The sequence below is a fragment of the Apostichopus japonicus genome, chromosome 15 (genome assembly GCF_037975245.1).
Source record: "Apostichopus japonicus isolate 1M-3 chromosome 15, ASM3797524v1, whole genome shotgun sequence".
NCBI classification, from domain to species: domain Eukaryota; kingdom Metazoa; phylum Echinodermata; class Holothuroidea; order Aspidochirotida; family Stichopodidae; genus Apostichopus; species Apostichopus japonicus.
The window spans coordinates 10639541-10665675 of record NC_092575.1 but is presented as its reverse complement, the minus strand read 5'-3'; the positions used below and the strand labels follow the sequence as shown (position 1 = coordinate 10665675).

General features: G+C 37.0%; 1 protein-coding gene across 2 annotated transcripts in view; it reads left to right on the top strand.

Annotated features, from left to right (window-relative positions):
• The window catches only part of LOC139981696 (neuronal acetylcholine receptor subunit alpha-3-like), a 60983-nt gene that overhangs the window by 9005 nt on the left and 25843 nt on the right, over positions 1-26135 (top strand). For both annotated transcript variants that reach the window (XM_071994303.1, XM_071994302.1), the window contains exons 3-5: positions 14584-14723; positions 22579-22623; positions 24727-24836. In XM_071994303.1, the coding sequence (XP_071850404.1) occupies positions 14584-14723; positions 22579-22623; positions 24727-24836 (295 nt within the window). The remainder of the gene's footprint in view (positions 1-14583; positions 14724-22578; positions 22624-24726; positions 24837-26135) is intronic.

Here is a 26135-nt window from a genome sequence, read left to right as displayed (position 1 = left end):
TGTAAATAACTCCAAGACCAAGGTTTTTTTACTTCCGCGTTGATGATGAGTGGAATCCTTGAAGTAACCATCAGGTTCCGCAGACGGGTCAGTTCTTTATCATCCAGAGTTGAATCCGACGATGCTGTTGAAGGGGTTGATGTTGAAGTGGTTGGGGAAGGTGTAGAGCTATCCTCAATGGGTGATGTCAGGGGGATTGGCGCTCGTCTATCACTGGGTCCAAACAAAAGGTCGATAGGTCCGCACGAAAAACAATCTATATACTTGTGGTCTACCAATACAACGCCCGAAAGGAAGGTTTGCGGACATTGCTCTATCTTTACAATAAAAACAATAAAGTAACTACGAGGCCTCACCAACTCTGTTGGTCTCAACACTCTCTCCAGATGCTAAGCACAATTTAAGACGATCGTGGTGAACGACCTTCGGCCTCGATCGTTCCGACTGTTTTATACGATAAGTTACATCGGATAACTTATTAACTATTAAATATGGGCCTTCCCAATATCTTTGCAACTTAGGAGACAGTCCCTTTTTCTTACTGGGGTTATACAACCAAACTTTATCACCGACGTTATAATTTTTGGCATTGCTAAGCCTATCATAGGACTTCTTCTGCCTTTCAACTGACGCATTTGTTTCGATTTTAGCCATTTCATGAACTGTCCTAAGTTTTTCTTCCAATTTACTTACATAGCTAATACTTGAACTAATTTCAACATGGGGAGGGGGTACCAGGAGATCAACTGGAAGATTCATCTCCCTTCCTAACATCATTACACTGGGTGTCTCTCCCGTGGTCTCGTGAACAGAGGAGCGGTACGCCATGGTAACATGGGGCAACCATTCATCCCAATCACGTTGGTTTTCCGAAACAACGGCCGATAACATTGCCTCTAAGGTTCTGTTAAAACGCTCCACCATGCCATCAGATTGGGGGTGAAAGGCTGTGGTACGAGTTTTATCAATACCAAGGAGCTGTGCTAATTCTTTAAACAAATTTGACTCGAAATTTCGGCCCTGGTCAGTATGCAACTGTAGGGGAACACCGAACCTCAACACAAACTGTTCTACAAAGACTCTGGCCACAGTAACTGCCTCCTGGTTTGGGATCGCATAAGCCTCGGTCCACTTAGTAAAGTAGTCCGCTACACACAAAATATATCTATTTCCCGTGTCGGTAACTGGTAAGGGTCCCAATATATCCATGGCCACTCTTTCCATGGGGGCTCCTACCACGTACTTTTGCATACGTGCTCTATGAGATTTAATTGGACCCTTCCTTGAAGAGCATTTTTCACATTGCCGACACCATCTCTCTATATCCTTATGATATCCAGCCCAGTAAAATCTAGATTGGACTCTCCTCATAGTTTTCTTAACACCTAGGTGACCAGCTGTGGCATTACTATGTAACAAAGACATTACCTCATTACGCATGCTTCTAGCCACCACTAATTTCAAGGAGATCTCATTCCCCGACTCAGATTCCCATTTTCGATAAAGAATACCGTTTCTGAGACATAAGACCTTCCACATACCCCAGTAAGTTTTGAAAGTCTTGTTCTCAGCTGAAATCAGCGACCATTGTGGCCTTTCTTTGGAAATAACCATCCAGTCTATGATTCGACTGATGTCGTTATCACCCTGCTGCGCCTTCTTAATGTCTTCTACAGACCACTGGTCCACCCAAGCACCATCTAGCTCTAGCCTGGGAGCAACTATCTCTGGCACAACCTGTCCATTATCTTTTCCACTTTGTGTTGGACTTTCTAATGATGTAGCTGGTTCCATCCCCTTCTCAACATCTGTCCTAATTTCGCCCAGCCTATCAGTTTGACTCCCACCCTGTTTAGTTTTACTACGGGTTACAACCGTACATACGTGGGTGTCAGTAAGATTCCCCCCAGTATCTTCTACTGTACTTAATTCCGTTTCCTCTAAACGGAGGCAATACCTACAGTCTACGCACGGGCGTCGGGAAAGCGCATCTGCATTCCCGTGTTTACTTCCTGGACGGTGCTGAATTTCGTAGTTATAAGTGCCCAGCATTTCAAGCCATCGCGCAATCTGCCCCTCGGGTTGTTTAAAATTAAGTAACCACCTCAAAGCACCATGGTCAGTTCGCACAAGAAATTCAGCACCGTACAGATAATGGTGAAAGTGTTTAATTGATGCTACTATAGCGTACAATTCTTTTCTTGTTACGCAATACCTTCGTTCAGCCTTACTAAACGATTTACTAAAATATGCGATTACTCTTTCTTCTCCTCCCTGGATTTGAGAGAGAACACTACCCAAGCTTTCATTGCTTGCATCTGTGTCAAGAATATACTTGTCACTGGGGGTGGGGAAGGCTAATATAGGAGTAGAGGTTAGGGCTACCTTCAATGCGTTAAATGCTTCTTCGCATTCCTCATTCCACAGAAATCTTTTCCCCTTTTCTGTCAAACGATGTAAAGGACGTGCAATAAGAGTGAAGTTTTTAACAAACTTCCTGTAATAAGAACATAAACCTACAAATCCTCTCACGTCACCAACACAATTTGGCCTTGGCCAATTTTTAACAACAGCCACCTTTGACGGATCAGTCGAAACTCCGTCCTTGCTAACTACGTGTCCAAGGAACTCCACTGTTTGTTTGAAAAGAAAACATTTCTTAGGCGACAGTTTCAGTCCCGCTAATTTGAACCTCGTAAAAACATCATCTATGGCAGCAATGTGTTCCTCGAAATTCTTTCCAAAAATAATTACATCGTCTAGATAGACTAAACATGTTTGCCACTGCAAACCAGATAAAATTTTCTCCATCAATCTTTCAAAGGTGGCTGGTGCATTGCAAAGCCCGAACGGCATGACACAAAATTGATATAGACCACTGTGGGTGATAAAAGCGGTCTTTTCCCTATCAGACTCGTCCATTTCGACCTGCCAGTAGCCACTCGCTAGGTCGAGGGTCGTAAACCATGTGGAGCCATTAAGACTATCTAAGGAGTCATCGATTCTAGGGATCGGGTAGCTATCTTTAGTGGTAATATCGTTAAGCCTACGATAATCTACACAAAAACGAGTTGATCCATCTTTCTTTTTAACTAATACAACTGGAGACGCCCATGGGCTAGATGAAGGTTCAATCACCCCCCGCTTTAACATATCTGAAACCTCGTTAGCCGCATCCTCTCTTTTATTCAGAGGCAGTCTTCTAGCATGTTGTTTAATAGGGGCCACCTCTTTAGTTGGAATTTTGTGTTTCACAATATCAGTCCTTCCTAAATCCTCCTTACATTTTGCAAAAATACTCTCATGCTTCAGAAGAAGCCTCCTAACTGAAGCTTTTTGATTTTCATCAAGTGATCCTTCCAAAGAGTTGTACAGCCCTAAAATGTGCTGTGGTAAGTCAGTGACTCCCCCACCCTCATTGGAAGTGTCACCCTCCATGTTTTGTACCGATAAAACTTCCTCTACAGGCTCACACGTGGCCGCCGTAACTCCTTCATACACCGTGACCGGCACTGAATCTACATTAATCATGCGGATTGGTACCACGTGACTCTGGGGATTAACCACAGCTTTAGCTACCATAATCGAGTGTTTCTTTACAAAACTTTCACAAGGCTCTACAATAAACTCTGTTCCGTCTAATTTATTGGCAAGTTTACCTGGTACTACAATTTCCTGGCCTGGACTTATGCAGACTGTCTCAGCTACCGTGATTCTATTCACTACGTTACTAGGGGCATTCAATCTCTCGTTGCCGAAACATTGAACCACAATATTCCCAATTTTTATCTGACCAAGGCCTAGATCTATTTGGCACTTGTATTTTGCGAGGAAATCACACCCTAATATGAAATCAGTAGATATGTCTGCAACCCACACCGGGTGGCTCGCCGAAAAATCTCCCATCTTCAATGAAAAATTACCACAACCGAACAACGGTATACTTCGATCATCGGCCATAACCAAGTCCTCTCCAGTTCTCTCTAACTTTGGCCGTGCACTCTGAACAATTTCCTGATACATACTACGTTTCACCACACAAATATTTGCACCCGTATCAATCAAGCTATCTAAAGTCCTACCATGGATTTGTATTCTTGCGTACAATCCATCTCTATTATTCTTTTCACTAAGTGACGTAACAAAGGGCCTTTTGGGACCACTAGCCGACTCATGGCCCGCTGAACCGGCTTTTACTAGTTTCCCGAGTTATGATTTGTCCCATTGTTATCAGATACTTTAGGTTTTGGACAATTACGAGCAAAATGCCCAACTTCTTTGCAGTTGTAACATTTGTTGTCCCTGATTATATTCCTACTCTCTCTCTTACGAGGCTTTTCCAAATTCCCGTGACTCTTCTCTAACGATTTAAAACATTCCTGGATTTTAGTTACCATTTTCTCTACAACTTGGTCTAAATTACTCTGTACCTCTTTCGCCAGTTTCTGGTCAGTATCAGGGGGGCCTGACACAGCTCTAACTAACCTTCTACTATTTCTCTGATTTTCAGCCTGTTGAAACGTTTCAAATTCAATTGCTGTTTTTACTGCGCTGTCCAAACACTTTGGGCGAGACTGATATATTCCCCAGCGCATGTCAGTATCAGCCAGCGCATCAATAAAATGATCTTTTGCCAAGGTCTCTTGTAGATCATACTTAGCTTCAGGGTAGGCTAATTTAACCAATCTCCGGACTGACTGCGCTAATTCTGGAAGGTTTTCACCTTTCTTTCTTTGTTTGTTCTTTAACTGAGCACGGAATAATTCCGTTTGATTTTGTGACCCAAAACGTTTGGACAGGGCGGCAACAAGCGAATCGTAATTACGACGCATCGAGGTATCAAGGTCGCCTAATACTGACAGCGCTTCACCTCTTAAGGAAGTGGCAAGATGCATTCCTTTAGAAAGGGGATCCCATCTATTCATTTCTGCTATCAATTCAAACTGTACAATGTAATCATTCCACTCACTACTCCCGTCAAATGCTACGGGGCGTACTTCCGTTCTCTTTGGGTATATACGGGAATCTGAGGGAGGTACAGGCAAATCATTAGAATGGTATCTAACGGGCGGGGAATATTCCCCCAACTGCACATTTCTATCCGAGTTGTTGACAACTTGTCTATCATTAAGTTGATCATCTTCAATTCTCCTATAACTTCTACCAGCCTCCCTATTCACATAATGGCCAGCTCCATGGCGACTTACGGAGGGACGGTGGTCCAAGTCGTAACCATAATTATTACATTTACGCCATTCGCCTACACTAGGATAACGTTTCTTATCGTCTGCTCTATCTAACCCCTCTAGAACTGACCTAGAATTGCATGCACCACTGATCAAATATTTATCTCTATAAACTGTATCCTCACTAGGGTAACGGATCCTAGAGAGGGAATCACCCCTCGAAATTCCACTTGGCCCCGGGCCAGTTACACCACCCCATGGCATACTGTCAGTCCCAGACTGACGAATTTCGTAACGCGCAGCCCTGGGCTGCAAGTCCTCCACCCCATATTGGGTCGCATTTCTTGTATCAATTTCCCTGGAACCTCGTCCAGGTACGCCCCCTAATGGCATATGATCAGCCCTAGACTGATATAAATTATACCCTGCAGTCCCTGACTGCGAATGCCTGACCCCCATATGGGCGGGACTTGACGTGTCCCTGTCTCTATCCGATAAACCATCACCAATATTGATCAACGGTGCATTCTCCCTATTAGACACAGTTCTACTGAAACCATTTCCCAGATCAAGTTTAACTACACTATTTGAAATAAAATTACGAGGGCATTCAGTAGGGGGCACATTTGCCCTCCTCTCACTCACACCATCGTCCACATGCCTGGGCTGCTGGTTTCTTTCTCTCTCCTCAAAATCACGAGAAACCCTCATACGTATGTCACCCGTCGCAGACGGAGACCTAGCAGCCCCGAAGCTTTGTTCGCTATAACGCATAGGCCCATTTAAGTAATGATTACGAGAATTTGAAAAATACTCACGTGGTAGCGTACTGCCATCCAAGCCGCCGTCACTGGGGACGCACTCATCTACCACCATCCAATCCTGATTACACAAAACATTCCCATTCTGAATCTCACTAAGTGTGGGTTCTTCGCGAACTCTGTTTTCAAACTGTGAGCCCGAACAGGGTGCAACACTCTGTTCCCTACAGGAAACCAGTTCCTGCCTTGACACACAGGTGTCCGAATCAAAGCTAATTAAATCATTCATGCTCGACAGAAAACAGAATCCCATCGCTGCCACCAATGTAACGCTAACTCAGTCTAAGATTCTGGGGCGTCCAAATATTCCCTGCTGAGGACTGGTGGTGGTATGGAAACAAATGCGGCTTGGATGGTTGTATGTTAGTAAACGACGAGCCTTAAATCTCGCTATTACATGCAAAAGATATAACACATAGATAAACGAGTAAAGAACAAGCGCTGTGTAGATTTCGCAATCTATTACTATAAACAGCCACGGTACAAACAATACATCGGCACGAAGCCCTCAAATATAGGTAGAAAAACATGCACTTAACGATAATGGTCACAAACGAGGTCTCAATACCGAAGTAGAGTCCTATAACGATACGTACAAAAGTGTATAAAAGACGAATACAAGACAGATACAAGTACGACCACAATGGTCGGAGCCAGGGCTACTACCGAACCGAACGATTCAGATCGGGAGCGAAGACTGGTCACAATTCTTGAGGTCTGCTTCAGCTGAGCTGGTGAGCAGACATCACGTGACCTGTAACAATTACGTAATGTAGCCTACGACAAAATAGAGGGCGACATATATGATGACCAACGGCATCACAATATAGATGTATTCAATATTAGAAATAAAGCTACATATGCTTATATAAACAACGTCCCTCTCTGGTGATGTTGTAACCGAATAGTACTGCAGTCATCTCAGTAGCCCCATATCTTCACAATAAGTACATACAGTCCTTGACCTTTACTGCGTTATATATATTGGGGAAGTTTTAAATTATACATATATGTATATGTACATATATATGTACATTATGTACATTAAGTATATACATATATAGTAACACATTATATATATATATATATATATATATATATATATATATATATATATATATATATTTACAATGTGTAGTTTAACGTTCACTTAATTGCAATTAAGTTATTATAATATATAAGTACATTAAGTATATACATATATAGTATCACATTATATATATATATATATATATATATATATATATATATATATATATATATATATAATGTGATACTAAAATGTGTATAAACATAATGTTCCGTTACGTTTATTTATTTGTTTTTTTTCACAACATAGGCCTAAATATATCATTTGTGGCGAATACAGAGAGTTATGGAATGTGAAAGGAAGTGTATCAAGAAACCCTTGTTGGCTATCTAGTAATACACTCCCTGTACATTAGAGTACACAAATAAGTTACAAACAGAATTAAGAAAATGTGATACTAATAAAAATTAGTAAATAACTAAAACTAATAAATTACTAAATAAAATTAGAAATAATGTGATACTATATATACATAATTCTATACTGTGTTTAGTGGTTATCCTAGCTGCAAGTACGATATATCCTGTATTTCTGTGTTGGCAAACACAATTTAGTCTAAACTATTCCTGTATAACATGTGAGAGGCCCGTTAGGTTGCAAATAATATCTATCACTATAGTTCTCCACATGCAAGTTACTCAATAAATATATCACACAGTGCTGATCCTCGTATATAAATACAGTGTATGGGTTTGGATCAGTTTTCTAATGATCTAATCAGATCATTTCTAATCATCTAAACAGATGATCTAATCAGCAAATCTAATGATCTAATTTTCTAATCAGATCATCAGATCTAATCAGATCAGTTTCTAATGATCTGGGATCATATTTGAATCAGGTATGCGCGATTAGCCTTCTTTCGTACCTCCAATCACGGCATGGTGGTCGTCGTGCTCCCTTCCTGCTTTACCTTACCCCGTCACCCTATATGGTCTTTAAAATGTTTCATCTGAACGTCTTGAAGTAGTTCAGTCAGTCCTATACTGCGTTGCACATTCATGCTTAGTATTGGCTATAGTTGTTAAACTTGTCTATACCGCCATACAAACTAGTGAGGCCATAGGTAGAAATCATTTGCACACGTTACTATTAAGCCTACGTTTAATATAATACGATATTACTATATGCATCTCCGTCCGCAGGGGACGCAACTTGACTTACGAGGTTTTGCATAGTAACCATAGCAACGAGAACATAGGATTTTGTAGACTTAGTCGAGGGATTAAGCTATAAGTATCGATGAAAACCTAGAGAGACGTTTCTTATCGTCAAGTATTAAGTATTGGGCAGTACCTGGCGGCATGGCAGTGTGACGGCAGTCTGTCTATACAACTACTGTATCTGCTTTATCTGGCACACGTGATTATCACGACGGACAAACGACGAGTTAATCTAGACATACCAAACAACATCACCAGTAATTACAGACTAACTGACCGAAAGGCTCATGCTGCAAATGTAGGCATATATCTGTTTTTGTTGACATGCAGAACAGTTGTATCTCATTCTTGACATTTACCCCAATAGCCTAAGTAAGCATTAAGTCAATATATGTTGACTTCTCGTTTAAGGGATCTGTATAGCATTTAAAGCTTTGTCCTACCATCATTGAAGATGCATGAATATTCAAACTTTCGTTGTAATAACTAATCAATTAAATCTGGCAGAGAGACTGATGAAGTAGAATATTGTAAGGGAATGTTATAGTTGCGATAAGCTATTATCACGTGAATTTACCTTTATTGTATAATGGTTGTGAGAGAGAGGAGAGGGCGTGGTACTTCATGGCACCATATTGAACAACGCCCAATTTATACATAACTGACATTTGGACGTCCTCTGTCGAATTATGCTATTTCCCTTAAATGAAAAACCAACTAGCTTATGAATTTGTGTAAATTTAGTAGTGTAAACATAAATAGCATCGTTGCAAACGTATTTCTCCATCTTCATGTGACGACACTTGTAAAGTTTTAATGCAACAAAGTATTTCTCAAAAAGAAAGTCTCGTTAAACGTGGCGGGAATCCACTTGAAAACTGATGAACTCTAACAGGTTAGCTGTATCCACTTCTAGGCCAACTTTTCGGTCGATTTTTGATCGATACGCTGCCAAATATTAATCGTCTACGTCAAAGAGAATTGTGAAAATTAGAGGACTTTCATCTCGCGAGAGAACGATTCAAAGCAGTTGACATTGGATAAAGAAGGTTACAAACTAAATTCGTAAATGAAGGAGGCATATTCTTGAGACAAGGAAATATTGAACGCTGTCCTTCAAGTGACAGTTTCACGGAGATGTTGGCCTTCGATAACATACGAGAAGATTAGTCGATGCTCGCTTTAGCCCACTCGTTGGAAAAATTCGGGCAAAAATGTGACATTTGAATGAAGAACTAAAATATTGACAAGGAAAACCACTTGCATAATTTTATTTTATCTAGGGTAAGCAGAAGAAAGGACAATAAGGTGAAACAATGCACTGCTAATTATACATAAAAGAGGGAATAATAGATTCCAACATAACTATTAGTAACACATAACTGTAAACTCTGAAGAATAAGTTACCAATAGCAGCACTATGCAGAACAACGAAAGCTAGACGAAAGAATGATTCGGGCACTATTCAAATATTTGTAAGAACAAATTATCACTATTGTACTGACATAGCTAGGAGGGAGAATGATCAGTACATACATATGGTACTAACACAGTTGAGAGAAAGAATTATCCATATGCAGACATTCTAGTACTATTATACATGGATGAAGAAGGAATGATTAGTATAAACACTATAGAACTAACCTAGCTAGGAGAGAGAATGATCAGTACAGTTATATGGTACTAACACAGTTGGGAGAAAGAACGATCCGTATACAGACATTATAGTACCTTTATACATGGATGAAGAAGGAATGATTAGTATAAACATATAACTAACCTAGCTAGGAGAGAGCATGATCAGTACATACATATGGTACTAACACAGTTAGGAGAAAGAATGATCCATATGCAGACATTATAGAACTATAATACATGGATGAAGAAGGAATGATTAGCATAGACACTATAGAACTAACCTAGCTAGGAGAGAGAATGATCAGTACATACATATGGTACTAACACAGTTGCGGGAAAGAACGATCCTTATGCAGACATTATAGTACTATTTTACATGGATGAAGAAGGAATGATTAGTAAAGACACTATAGAACCAACCTAGCTAGGAGAGAGAATGATCAGTACATACATATGGTATTAGCACAGTTGAGAGAAAGAATGATCCATATACAGACATTATAGTACCTTTATACATGTATGAACGAGGAATGATTAGTATAGACACTATAGAACTAACCTAGCTAGGAGAGAGAATGATCAGTATATACACATGGTATTAGCACAGTTGCGGGAAAGAACGATCCTTATGCAGACATTATAGTACTATTTTACATGGTAAGAAGGAATTATTAGTATACACACTATAGAATTAACCTATAGCTAGGAGAGAGAATGATCAGTACATACATATGGTACTAACACAGTCGGGGGATTGGTTTTCTGATATACTAGTACGTAGGCTGGAAACATGTTCGAAAGAACATGTTACGTTTATGTGAGTTTTCTCGTTAAAATGATGGGTATAATAAAGACGAAATGTTTGAATTTGTCTTGTAAAATCACAGATAATATAAATACACATATTTCTATATTGCTTTGCTTCATTGTGAAATCTGTAGCTTGTACAAGAGTAACTTCTCAATCAAATGGAGAATTTAAATGTCTTTAACTCTTCATTTGTCCCAACCATATAGACTTATACGTAGTTCACATATATATTTAATGTGATAATCGCTGGCAAATTTTGAAAGCATGTTAATTGCAAATCTCTCGTGAAATCTCTCCACACATTAAGGTCGTACCGTTATATTAAATCTACACACGGTTTCCCATTAATATTCAGGCCTTTAAATATCACAGATGGCTTCTGCACGCAATATGTCTTTTAAGACTGTCATTTCAAGGACGCCGTATAAGTGTTTCTTCTCAACAACTTGTCTTGAATGTTTTCGTTATTGGATAGACAAGGGGTATATCTTCTCATGTATAAGTACGTTAAACCGGAGTTGATGCAACGTGTAATAACTCAAGTATAACTCTCGAAGCGATCAGTTGCGGGATATGAGCTTATAACAAAACTGAGGGAAAAGCGTTTAAAGACAGATGTCTGGTACTAAGATAACATTTTTTTTAAATATGTAACCCTTTAGTTTATCTCATATTTATTAGCCTACAAAACTCATATATATATATATATATATATATATATATATATATATATATATATATATATATATATATATATATATATATATAAATATATATATAAACATATGTATAAACATATATATATATAAACATATACATAAACATATTTAAAACATATATATAAATATATATTCTTATATAAACATACAACTTTGTCATATCTCGAATTAATAATGTATTGCTGACCAGTAGTTTGTCTGTGTGAGGGGAAAAGGATAACTATGACGATGTGTTCGTTCAATCGATTTCACTCATTCATGGTATGTTATATCAAAATAGCAATCAATATTAAAAAAATTCCTTCAAGTTAAATTTTTTGTCTTGTTTTCCGTATCTTTACATTATTGTACAAAAACGATCTAAATTTTAAGTTTTAACTTGTGTTTATTTGAAAGAACGAGCACTAAATGACCAAATTGATGTGTTCGTGAAAAAAAACAATCATTTGATGAAGTTATTGATGTGACCGTTATCAGATGCTGACCTGCTGTTTATCAGATGCCAAACATCAGTATAGTGGATTTCAAATTAATTATTTACTTCTTTATTGAACGAGACGTGACTATTAGGCTGTAAGACGGGGGAAAGAGGGATGTACGCCCATCAATTTGCCATGTTAATATGCGGTCAGTACAATACGTACAAATGTTTTGAGCAACTATTAACGAATTCAAAGGTCCGTCCGGTAGTGCGGTCACGTGACTTCCAGTATATAAACAAACTGTTGAAACCTGCATTTTGTGTCCGTGGCTGTGCTTTCATACACATATAGTGATGCGGGGATAAGCTTGCAAAGAAAAGTAAAGAAAACAGAATTTCCGAGCACATTCATAGCAAACATTTCAAATTATTTCACAGGAAATCATGAACACATTGTCAATTACAGGGGAACAAAGCTTTCCAAAGCAATATCATAATAATATACATAATAATAAATAAACTGCCAGTCGATGTGTAGTATTATATCTGAGGGAACGAGGTTTTATCGTAGAGACGGGAGTTACCTTCAAACAAATTTATCTAGAATTTGAAACAAATAGGGTTGATCTTGCATTGAAAATTTGTACTCGTTCCGCGGACGGCAAAACTTAAAGGCATTGAAGACTCGCCCCAAACCGCGTGTCGCCCTCTGAAAAAAAGTTACCTTGCCGTTGCTTGCAAGTGAAGTTTTCTTCTTGACGCTACAAAATGCAGACACTAATGAAGCGTGATACCTTGTTATCTTTATCTGGACTTGAGATTTCCAGCGCTGCTGTGTACACTGTGTGTTGTGGGTATTGGCCGTAGCTGCATGTATTGACTGTACACTAGTGTCTAATTACCGACGGTAGCAAGCTGTGTGTGTATTTTCTGGGATCGATGGTGGTGTCTAACACTTCTGTTACACCTCATTCGAAACTAGGTCAGATTACCTGCATCAGACGTTTCTTTGTGCGCGAGTATTCACTCCGTTTAAGGGAGTATCCTAGCGTCCGTTACTGCAAGTAGAAACACATTCCACTGAATGGGAAAGGAAAGATCATGGAAGTTCGATCCATCGCATTATCTATCTGTTATGTTGTAATATCCTATCACAAGTAGACCTTTGATGCATACTCCCAATGTAGGCCTATACATATTTGATGTTTTTTTTCCTCATTGCTATATAGTTCCGTACGTTGCATTGATAAGATTTTGAAGACCTCACTTGGCCGCAGAAAATGTGTCTATACGCCGTGCTCTGTCAATATATGCCATATAAGATATGTCTACAATGGTAATTTGGAGTATTCCTGTCTTCCTTATATCACATTGTCCTAACAAACGAACATCCATTATATAAGGCATGTATATGAGTGGTATACTAGACAAGTTCATCTAGAGCCGTTAGCATATCTTTCTGAACTATAAAACAGCCCATCACAACAACGGTTATTGAGGCGGCGGAACCGGGGGGGCTTGGGGGGGCTCAGCCCCCCCCCCCAATAAAAAAGTTGAGGGGGCAAATGCATGATAAGCCCCCCCAATATTTACCAAGGCTCCGAAACGTGCATCTGCCCATTTTTCAATGCATACTTGTCGATCTGTCCGATGCACACGTATACTATACAGGTGTAATAATTTTAGTAAATGCTGGGGGACCCTCGGCCCGTCCCCTGGCTATAGACCACATTGTCACCCCAACCGCTTCTTCACGCCCCGTGAAAAGTGGAAGCAGTGAGTGTGAGTACCGGTAAGCTCAACACAACTTCGTCTTAGGCCAATGACTTGCCTCATTTCAGCCAGTTCTCCATCATCCCCTTACTCAGTGGCGAAGCGTCCATACAGTCAGGGGCGGATGCCCCCCCCCCCCCCCCTGACGGACTCAAATAGACTGCTGGCCCCCTTTTCAGCTTTTCACTACTTTTTACTTATTCGCGATTATTGACTATTTTATTGCGCTCTCATCTATCTATTGACATTTGTCATATTCTGTTGGTGTAATTTTCCGACAAAATGGCGACGACACCTATTTATTCTCCGTTTATCTGCAAATTAGCAAGGCCCGGAGAGGGTCATTTCCTGCAATCTAGGGAGTATCTTTACTCAAAAAATTTCTGTACGCTCCGCGCCAACCTGTGGTGGCGCTCCGCTTAGATAGTGTCGAAAGCGCCCCTACAGACCATTCTTGCCCACCCCCCGACCAATACCCCTAGCTCCGCCACTGCCCTTACTACACTCAAAAAACGTCTTTGCGAGTACACTACGAGTAATAGCTACTCTCTTAAAACACTATCGGATATACAAATAACAATGTTTTTACAGACTTTTACGTGCAATCAGAGAAATTGCAGGCTTGAGACCCATATTTTAGGGCTAGGTATTCGAAGCATAAAACACTCGGGAAGTGCCGTTTCCGGCCATCTGGGGGTTTGAAAAAACCCAAAATTTTCTTGTACGCTCCGCGCCAACCGATGGTGGCGCTCCGCTTAGATAGTCTCCACACATTAGCCCACCCAATGATTTTTCCGTTCCGCCGCGCCTGTCAAGAACAGTATTGCAGGTTCGGCAATACATTTGACAATATCATTGAGATGTATAGAAGCAAAATTCTTTCCCCTGATTCTGTTTTTTTTTTATTTCTTACTATTTTAATATTGAGAGTTTTCTTTAATCTTTTCTATCTGGATTCACAGTCGGTTGGTCTAATGACGATGAGAACCGTCTCAGAAAGAAGCTCTTCTTAAATTACTCTTATGTACCAATCCCTGTGAAGGATCCCTACGATGTCTTGAATGTTTCGTTTGGGCTCGCACTGGATCAGATTATAGAACTGGTAAGCTCTTGAAATCAATTATTGTATCCTAAAGGAGGCATAAATAATTGCCTATATATTCCGATATAATAATGGTATGATGCATGATGCACTTGTGACTGCAGACTTTCATCAACTTTACAATCAGTTTTAAAATGACGTCACAGATGACGTGTACGAGGATAACCAAACGTCTTGGTTTGACCTCCCAAATTAAAGATGGCGTTTCCTATAGTGTCATTCTTCGTTTCAATGCAGAGTAGACATTATATAAGCACGGTACCATGAAAGATTGATAGTGTGAAAGAAATGCCACACGAAATTGTATTCAACCTGCATTCATAATTTCTGATTATAGCTAAAACATAAAAATATAAACATATTCATTGAGTTTGCATATACATCTACTCATTACGAGACGTAAGAAACAAATTTTGCACTTGCTATTGTTTTTTTCTACTTTTGTTGTTGTAGTAAAACTCATACGGTACTATACAATGACTTAAAATAAACTAACTAAATTGAATTAAACTATACCTTTAGGCTGACTACGTATTAGTTGTTACTGTTGTCAGGAGAACGAGTTTTGTGATTTGTTTTTATTAAGTTTAACCTTATGAAATAATTTAGACGCTCATCTTTCCATAAAAAATTTCTGATGAGGGTGTAATGTGACACATAGCAGAGACAGAATCATTCCATGCATCTCAGACTTATAGTGACTTTTCACGTTACTCGATAATACGGAGTTGTCGATGTCCCATGATCGCATCTTCGTCTCTGAAATAAACTCATATGCTTGTTAAGGAATAATTGAAGGGACAATTTCTGCAATGAACCCCAAGCCCAAGATCTATTTTTATGCTTTACATGGAAACATAATTTGAAAGTAATTTATCAGTATCTTATAGTACCATGCTAATATTCACGATACGCTATAGTACATCTTCTCCTATATAATGTAATACAAGTATACTTTCGGGAGCATCGCCCTACAAGTAATTCCAACTTCTTGATGTAAATGTCAAAATTAATCCTTCAGACTACTTCGGTATCACTTACGGGAATCTTTCCTCTTGAGTTTTATTGTTAGAGGAGGAAAACAGAAGATAAAGTCTGAGGTTGTAAAATAGAACGACTGAAACCTTTTGAACACCACGCACTACTATCAGTCGGAATTTTAATAGCAAGATTGATCATTGCATGACTCCCATGTGTGTGACGTAGACATTATGACCGTCTGACCGTGACACGCATGCTCAGGAATTTATACGATCACTTTGCTTTCTCGTGCTCAAAAGGAGAGATCGGTATATTATATGTGTAAAACGCTATTAAGGTTGCCTAGACACCCCAGCCCCGCCCCAACCCCTACATGGATTCCGGCTTCAACCAACCCAGGATCACACCGCATCCTCTTTAAAATACGCATTTTTTATAAAATGTATCCTGATTCCAAAATCTGAAATATAGCCCAATAACATATCTTGCAAAGACGGTAAGTCTACATAAAGGTTGTCGGCCTATGCTCACAGTAGTGGTTCACAATTGAATGAGTATAAACCTTACTGAACACTCCTGATCGGAAGACGCGAGTAAATTTTATAGAGGATTCGACCATTATATCGCGTGTACCAGAAGTGAGTCCATACCCAGTTTTGGGTATGCGGCTCCATCCTGGTGTGAACTATGGGACGCTTTAAATGTTACTTCTGTAACTGTATGGGGCAAGTGTTTCAATTGTTCAATTGTATATAGTCACCCATCGGCCAGCCCAAGAGGACTCAAATCTAGCAATGCACACCGAAGTTCTGGCCACTCCAACCAAACATTTCCATATTTAATAATAAAACATTTCTATAATATATATATATATATATATATAAAGAGGTTCGAAACCGGTTTCGAACCTCTGGACATACTATCAGTGTCCATAGCCTAGTGGGAGGCCGGGGTTCGAACCCGGTGGGGGCTGGAAGTTTTCCACTGTTCACCTTTTTCCAACTCATTACGATTTCAATTTTATAAATATATATACACACAACTTGACACACAAATTGTTTTCTGTGTTGTACCTTGGAGAAAAAGAACCTGTTTGGCCGGAGAACTTAATTAAGTCACCAGTGACAGACTGAACAAACGTCATAAAAATTCAACCCACGAAATAAATGTATCAAATATACAGCAGCAGCAAACTAAAGCATGACACAACACTGTAAAATGAGGGTTGTGAATTTATTGTATTTTCTTTATAAAAAAAAAATATTTTGTTGAATCAGCTGGCCTAAAGTATTGATAAAAGCAACAAGAAAGACGAGTAGCCTGCCCATTATATGTCATGACGGTTTACATTGACATTTCTGTCGTCTTTTGACTTTCTAGCCGCTAATTTAAGTTTGCTTCTAATGTAGGTAAATTTATTTCCTGTAAAGTAATGCGCAATATACATTGATATCTGAATGTAATGTTCTCTGTAGAACTCATAAATGCTGGTGTAGTACATGATATGCAGTTAGGTTATGTCTGAAATACGTTTGTTTTTCGTCTTTCATCACATCATCAATTGCAGTTAGCCTACCCAAAGTAATAAAAACACTCTCAAAATAGAATATAATGAGCACAAAACATCTTTGCAAAAGCATATATATATATATATATATATATATATATATATATATATATATGTTGATACTAGATGAGACTAGTGGAACACTAGTAGTTGTAACTCGGAGTTTCACGCTTTATAGCGATCTTCAGACAACTCTGAGTTGTCTGAAGATCGCTATAAAGCGTGAAACTCCGAGTTACAACTACTAGTGTTCCACTAGTCTCATCTAGTATCAACATATATTCCGCTCTGTCCAATGGACATAGAGCACTCTGCGCCAAGATAGACGCCAACCTACTCTATATATATATATATATATATATATATTTATATATATATATATATATATATATATATATATATATATATATATATATATATATATATTGTATTTATATTTATATAGATATATATACGCGCTCTGTGTGAATTAACAATTAATTGTTGTGATATATTACAGAGCGGACGTTAACCAGACTCTCCTATTCAATATCTAAATCTTTACATACGTATATGCTGCATATACCCAGGCAACAAGCTACCAGTCTCTGTTCAGTAATGGACTTTCTGACGAAGTTTTCTTAAAATGAAATTCATTTGAAAAATGATTCTCCCTGGGGATATAAATCGGATACTGGGTAAAAGTTGGATGACAGTAAATAAACAAAAGAAAATACAGCGATCATAACGCAGACTTCTACTTTAATGAAGTATGTGCGAGTATTGGATTTCTGTTTCGAATCATAATCGTTGTTCATGTTGATATAATATATGTATATATATATATATATATATATATATATATATATATATATATTGTATGTACCAGAATACGATTTATAACTCGAATCAAACAAAGTTTTATCTATCTACATTGTCATTTCAATGTTATAGTGTATTACAGGGTGGAGTCATGGTGACACTATACAGTTTGTAGAATGCAGTCGTTCGTCCAATGGAAAACGGTCGAAGTGTACGTTGTGACCTTTTTGTCTTTTAAGATATGGTACATTGTAGTACGGAGGCTAACTATCAAACTGTTTGAGATTTAAGGATTCGTAATACTATTCGTGCCATGTGCTTGTACTCATTGATGTGTATTTACATGTATATTATACGTAATATAACAAGCAACAAACCAACAATAATTCCATTATACGTCTATATTGAAAACCAAATTTTGTAAGATTTTACTTCAAGACGGAAGAGGCCATTGTTGACAGTTATCATCAAGATAATAATGATGGTTGGGTCTGTGTCTCATTTAAAGTCACAGTGTGGTGTGATTATTGTTGTGATTATGATTATGTGATTATTGTTGAACGCATTCCTCACTCCAACATAGATTAGACAATCAGAATGCAATATTAAAGTGTGTGTTCAATGAAAGTGAGTGCGTGTATAGAATTTCATGATTTTTTATCCAAGTTATTTGATAAGTTAATATTACATTTATTTGTCGTTGTCATTTTCCTTTCTATGCCTGTTTAAAAAATTGCGGGCAAAATTTGAGAATCAACTGAATTGTATAATTTGCCACACGTCAGTGAAGTCATATAACATAGACTCGTTTTTGCTTCTTTTTTTCAGGGAGGGATGGGGGATCGTCTAAACAACAAACGTTAAAGATAACTTGTCCGTAGCATAGATTGGCACTTTAAAATTGGCAAATTCCAGTATGTATTTATCTTAAAACCACTTATATACGTACACTACGTGATACCATTTAATTGAAAATAATCCCATCTTTAAATATTTAAATTAAATTAATTTTAATAAATTAAATAATGTGTATTATTCTACACGAGTTATTTTCCTATTATGTAATAGGGAATATATAGGTGCAATTTCCCCCTAAGGTGATAAAAAAAATATATATATTGAAAAAGTAATAATATATCACATCTGTTGAAATCAATGAAGTAATACTAAAGAAGAGTTTCGTCTTTCAGTTAGATACACTTTGCAATAAGACACCACAGACGTGACTTCAAAATTTATTAATATGATTAATGTTAATATCTTTTCTATATTTAATCCTATGTTTTGTTTTTTTCTCGTGAAATTACCATAAAGATTTATAGAAGGTAAAATAACGATAGATAGATAAATAAATAAATGAACTCTTAAAATTATACAATATCTTTTTTCATCAATTGTGGATCTTGGAAAATTACTGTTAGTATAGAAACAAAGCAAAGAAATGTATGTATACAATTAAGTTCGAACCAGTAACATCTGGGTTACAAGTCCAGTGCCCTACCACCTGAACTATCAATCCCGTAGGTAGTTGGTGGCGATCCCTATATAGCCATTTCGCTGTGGAAGCCAATCATAATTCACAGCGCTTTGCATACCGTGTCTTTGGTTCGAATCCCGTTCTGGCCATAAGTGTATTTGCTCTTTGTCCATTGTCTACAAAAATTCAGTCAGTTTTCCGTTATTCAATTACTTATAAAAATGTATGTTCAGTTACATAGAACGAATTCGTGTCACTGATATACTCAGATTTACCATAGGATCATCCGATTATCCTGCTTCGATAATCCTGTGAGTACACATGTCTAGTATGACCTTAAACGTAATTATGTTTACTTTATATGTTCTTTTACGAATATTGTGCATTGTATTTATGACTAGCAATATATAAATATATATAAATAAATAGTTCCCTTCCATCAATTTCTTTCCTATAAAATTTCTCTGACCTCATTTCGCTAATATTTCATCATCAGTTTGAAGATTCTTCAATCAGCATTCCGTAATTTTCATTTTCTCCATCCCGTTTGTTATATTATTTGTTTTGGTATCTTATAAGTCTCCAAAGAAAATGGGTCTCTGACCATCCACGATATGGAAGGATTTAAATTACTGGCACTATTCTGATTAATGATAAGGATCTGTTTGATTCATCGACATACAAATACTGACTATTTAAACATTAAACAGGATTTAGGACTGGTTGTGACCGCGTTGGTAATTACTTGACGTGGTCTCTGAGATATTTATGGCCGCGGTATCAACACGGTGATATTTCATTTCATCAACAGATATAAGTAACCGCAATCTCTCGCCGAGATCAGACCAACCTGACCCTTCCTATACTATATAGCCTTATTATTACTACTACGTATGCTCTAATTAATGATACAAGAATTAACATATTTATATATATATATATATATATATATATATATATATATATATATATATATATATATATATATATATATATATATATATATATATAAATATATATATATATATATATATATATATATATATATATATATATATATATATATATATATATATATATAAATATATATATATATATATATATATATTATTATTATTATTATTATGTTGTATATATAATACTCCAGATAACGGTTCAGTCTTCTTCTTTTTTAATTGAGAGAGAGATATATTTATAGAAAGGGTTATACACTGGCTCAGTACAGTAAGTCAATATGTAATGTTTGTCAAATATGAACAACGGATTTGTGAAGCCACTTCTCGTCTCTACGGTCAAACAGAGAATACCAAGGGAAGTTTGTAATTAAATACCAGCAACTATTCCTGCTCGAGGGAACACCATTTCCTGGTCTTTATCCGGCAAGCGACGCGCTAGTCTTAAATCTAATCGCTTTGAAAACTTAACGGTTATTCGGGGTTGAAGGCAGCCACGCAGACTAGTTATCGCCAGAACTGCGTCACAGCTGTGGTGAGCTAAAACGTTAGTTTTTTACACTGCCAGTCGTGGAGAGAATAAACAAGCATAAATGTTGCTTGTGCGAATTATAAATCCTTGCCAACTGAACACTGGAAGACTCCATTTATCAAGTCCTAACAGCTGTGTTAATGGTATCCGAGAAAATCGCATCCCCTGCGGAGTTTCTGGATCTCAGATATGCGTAACTTGATGAACTTAAAATGCATATATTGTAAAACAGGTTAGGAAATGAATAGTGTTCACTTTGAAAGAGTTATGGCTCTCTAGGTAGTGATTCATCTAATTATTTCGTGGTCTTATCTACAAAAGAGTGAATACTTTCGAAAATGATGTCATTGACGTTAATAGACATATATTCACTCTTTCGCTGGATGTTGGTTGATGTCTTATTAATTAATTAATTAGTCCGTTGATTCACATATACGCTTCCTTCATCCCTTCTAAGCTTTCATTCCTGATTGTGATTGTAGAACATGAAATTATTTATTCTGTCCAGTGTAGTTAGAGTTTGAACAAAACATCTCACACAAAGAGAAGAATTATTCCTATAACTTCAAAGCAGAGGATCAATTATTACAGAATAATAATTATACATAACAGGAATCACATAAATACAGTTAAAACTTTATTTACATCTTCCAGATATTTAATATATGCATGTATTTAAGGCATTTGACAATTTTTCTGCAACCCAAGCAGAGAGTCATCTTCTGAAGATGACTACTTCCGGGTTGTATGTAGAGGAATGTTACGGTGTTCAAACTACAAAGCAATTCATCGTATTTATTTTCTTAACAACAACGTAACGCCGACTATTATTATCTGTTATTGTTTCGTGTAAGTTTTATTATTATACAATATCTATAATGCCCCCCCCCCCCCAAAAAAAAGGAACCGCACCCACCTATTCCTAAATTTAAACGTACACGAAAACTTTGTAAACTGTTCGTTATAGCGAAAGTCTACGCATTGCAAAATACGAAATAGGCATACATAGCAATCAAACCAAAATTTATGGAATACAATTACAATCTTTCTTTACTTAAAATTCATTAGTTGTACCTCAAAATTCCTAACGTCACGAAGCAAAAGATATTACGTTCTTTGTTTTTCGAAATATTTTCATTCCTTACTCATTTATCGTTAAAAACAATGGAACTGAATGAATTGAGAGTCTTCAAAGAACTGGTTCGTTTTACATAAAAATAATTATCTCGAATGTGTCAGTACGATATAAAATTGAAAGCCTTTGTCAAATCGAATTGCATTATAGCTTGAGACCGATTGACAAATTGGTTCTTTTTCTCCTATTGCAATCAAGAACCTTCCCTCAAGTATATAACATTTAGTAACGCGATACTTCAGTATTGACATCCTGAGTACACATGTTATGTTGGATTCTTATATAGCCCCGGTATGCTATTGCTCATCAATGTCCCATTGATTTACCGTGTTTAGATAAAAACGCATTGCTGGGTTGATTCTGTAAGATAAATTATAGCATGAAATATTTTCTCTTTTCATTTCATTAGAACGTGAGGACCCAGCTACTGACAACAAAAGTCTGGATAATGCTGGTAAGGAGATTTTCGTCTTTCCCTTTTCAAATCCTTCTCTCATTTCGCGTGTTTGTTATTGTTTTCATTTTAGGTCGCACATTTGACATGTTTACACGTATAAGCGTTTTGACTCGTGATAAATTTGGCGGTGAGCTTTAGTTGAGACATGACTTAGTGTATATGAAGACAAAAATGTAAATAATAGCCTAGTCAAGTATTATCATACCCAGGCATGTTACGTTACTATATGGTCTAATGTGTGTGTAAAAGTATATGATTTGGTTGAACCTGAGAAATAATCACCATACGAGTGGGAGACCTGAGCTTGTTCTTACATTGCCCCCTACATGTTAGCTAATTATTCATACGTTCAAAGTATTAAAGTACCGATGCTCTCTATATTTAAACAGATCGATGGCACGTGTTTCAACTAAATATTAGTTGAAATATATAAAACAAAAACCTTTCCCCTTATAGGCTGGGTTGATTGTCACCAAGGCAAGTTTATACTTATCATCAAAAGCCTAAACTCAATTTCATTTTTTTTTTCAAATTGGAAATGATGGTAACGGTACTGTTTTTATAATAATATGTATGACGTAAGCAGAAATGTTACTTGATGAAAATGAACGTAATCAACGAAACAGTTACAGAATCATCGTGATTGTCGTGAAAACATATTATCTTACAACCCCCCACCCCATTCCACCCCTCCTCCCCCACCACCACCGCGCACACTTACCGCCTGATACAGCACACAACAACTGTATAACGTTATAACCGGAGCACGTGAATAGGTGACATGCAAATTTATTAACCGGTGATTGGTTACATTGTTAAGACTGCAGTTTCAGTTGTGAACATATTTTAGTTCTCTGGTCGTGATAGGCGGTAGTGTTTAACAAACGCGCTTCTCGACTATCCATGGTTTGCCACGTGAGTTGAGTAGGGTCGTGATTAGTCGGGCCGTGTGCAGCGGGCTTTATATGGATGCAACAGAGCCATATCTAGAACGCGAGGAGTCATCACCAAGCTATGCACAACTTATTAAGCGCCACTAAACAATATTATACCGTGGCGAAGTTGATGATAGATAGCACACATGATTTGCCTATGACATTAAAACGAATAATGCAAAGCTAAGAAATATATGCAAAAGAGTTTTTCGTATATATCATGAAGTGTTTTTCGGTAACATACTCATGTACATGTACATTCTATTCTAATCAAGAATTTTCAAGAAATTCACGGATTTTATATACTTTGAAAGCCATTGACTAATACGGATAAATTAGTATAAGTTAAACATAGAAAATTCCATGGTCGTTCTTGTTGAAACAGTTCTGTTAAAGCTGCAGACTTTGTATACGTTGCTTTTACTTTTCATGCTTGTCTGATTCTCCTACTACCCCTCCCGCGGCCATCTACCTGTCGACACCACCCTCACCCCCCCCCCCCCTTCTCCTCCTCCTCCACCTCCCTAGCTAGTATACATTTCACTGCTTTCGTTGAACGTTGCCTATATAGTATAACATTTTGGAGATATTAATTTTCAGATCTTGTTTTGACTTTATGTCTGTCATTCGATCATACATCATTGGCTTTGTTATGTACTAATAAATTAGACGTGCAGATAGTACATACTCGAATTTTAGCATATATAGTTACCTGTGATCAAACTCGCCCACATCATGAATACGTACTCGGGAATTATGAAAACGATATATAGATAGGTCTACTATGGCACGATAGTACTCGTTATTCCGCTAAGAACCCTGCCTACGCAACAAGGCAGCGGGGGGGGGGGGGGGAGGGGATTAAACTCTTACTAGTTTTTACTTATACTTGTACTCCTACTATGATGTACAGACACTATAACGTGTTCAATATATACAGAAAGGCTATATAGAGTTAAATCAGTTATAAATAAACACATAAAACATGGGAAACGAGACGATTAAAAGAAGATGAAAAATATTCCTAAATGTCAATTTGACGGAAATAGGTTGTAATGACGTCATGAAGTATGTCTTGATATTGAATTTCAAAAGGGGCATTGTAAAGCTGTCCACTGGTCGGGTTATTCTTTAATTCTAGAAACCGTTCGTTTCCTTATCGCAGGTTTGGTATGATTACAAGCTGAAATGGGATCCAGACGAATATGGTAATATTACACAGATTAAAACACCAAGCAGTTACTTATGGCTTCCTGATATTCTGATGTATAACAAGTAAGTTGTTTATATATATATAAATATATATATATATATATATATATATATATATATATATATATATATATATATATATATATATATATATATATAGATATATATATATATATATATATGTATATATACATATATATATATATATATATATATTTATATATATATATACATATATATATATATATATATATATATATATATATATATATATATATATATATATATATATATATATATATATATATATATATATATACATGTACGCCGTGAAGTTCAACCCAAACTCCATGCGTTTCTCAAAACGAATCAAACTGTTGATTTTATACTTGGCACGCATGCTGATATTGAATCGTAGCATGTTGATTTGAATATTGGCTAGCTGACTTTGCCTTCATTGCGACATGCTGTTTTTCCTGAGATGTACATATTTTCCTCAACATTGCAAAACAGATGGCTTTACGAAGTTGTCTGTATATGATATATGGTCATATTTGTAGTGTTATGTATCTCTTGCATAATATTCAATGGGGAAAGTCACGGTCATATGTCAATAATTATGGACGAAAAAATTATAAAAGATGACCATAAAGTGGAATATGAACCTGCTGCGGGCAGAAAATTTCTGGTGTAGGTCATGCAAGACATATGTGATTATTTTTAATATGATTACGTTTTTCTACGAACGTAGCCTACATTGGATGTAACTACGACATATTGTGCCTCGGTGTGTATAATATATGAGACATCCAATATAAAGGGGCCGTTTGGAAAATCCAATTTATTCTGTGTAATCAGTTTATTCTGTGGGGTAGAGTCTGTAGTTTTAGTATTCATCTGCAGTTTTCATCTACAGTGTTAGTATTAAAGGTTGCGCTTATGCTGGTAATTGACTCATCAAAAAGCTCAACTTAAATACCTCGTAATTGCGTGTCCATATATGTTTTGTAATATGCATCGCTGCTTAACCTGGCGGTGCAAGGCAGATCTTCAGGGAGGTTCGAAGCTTTAGGCATAAATAGCAAATTTCCTGAAAGAGCAGTTTCATACTTTCATACTTCATATATTTAACGGACTTATTACGACAGAATCTGTCACAAGCTTGAACAACCATTTACAAAGAAAAATCCATATTTAGATGCCTCCTTTAATGTTTCTAGCAAATTAAAGCTCATATTTAGTTCTTGAATTTTAATCAATGTTTGGACAATTAAATAGGAGAGGTTTCAACATCCCCAATTAACAAGCGTCTCCCATGCACGGACTAGAATTATAGAGTCAAGAAGTTTATACATGGATTGA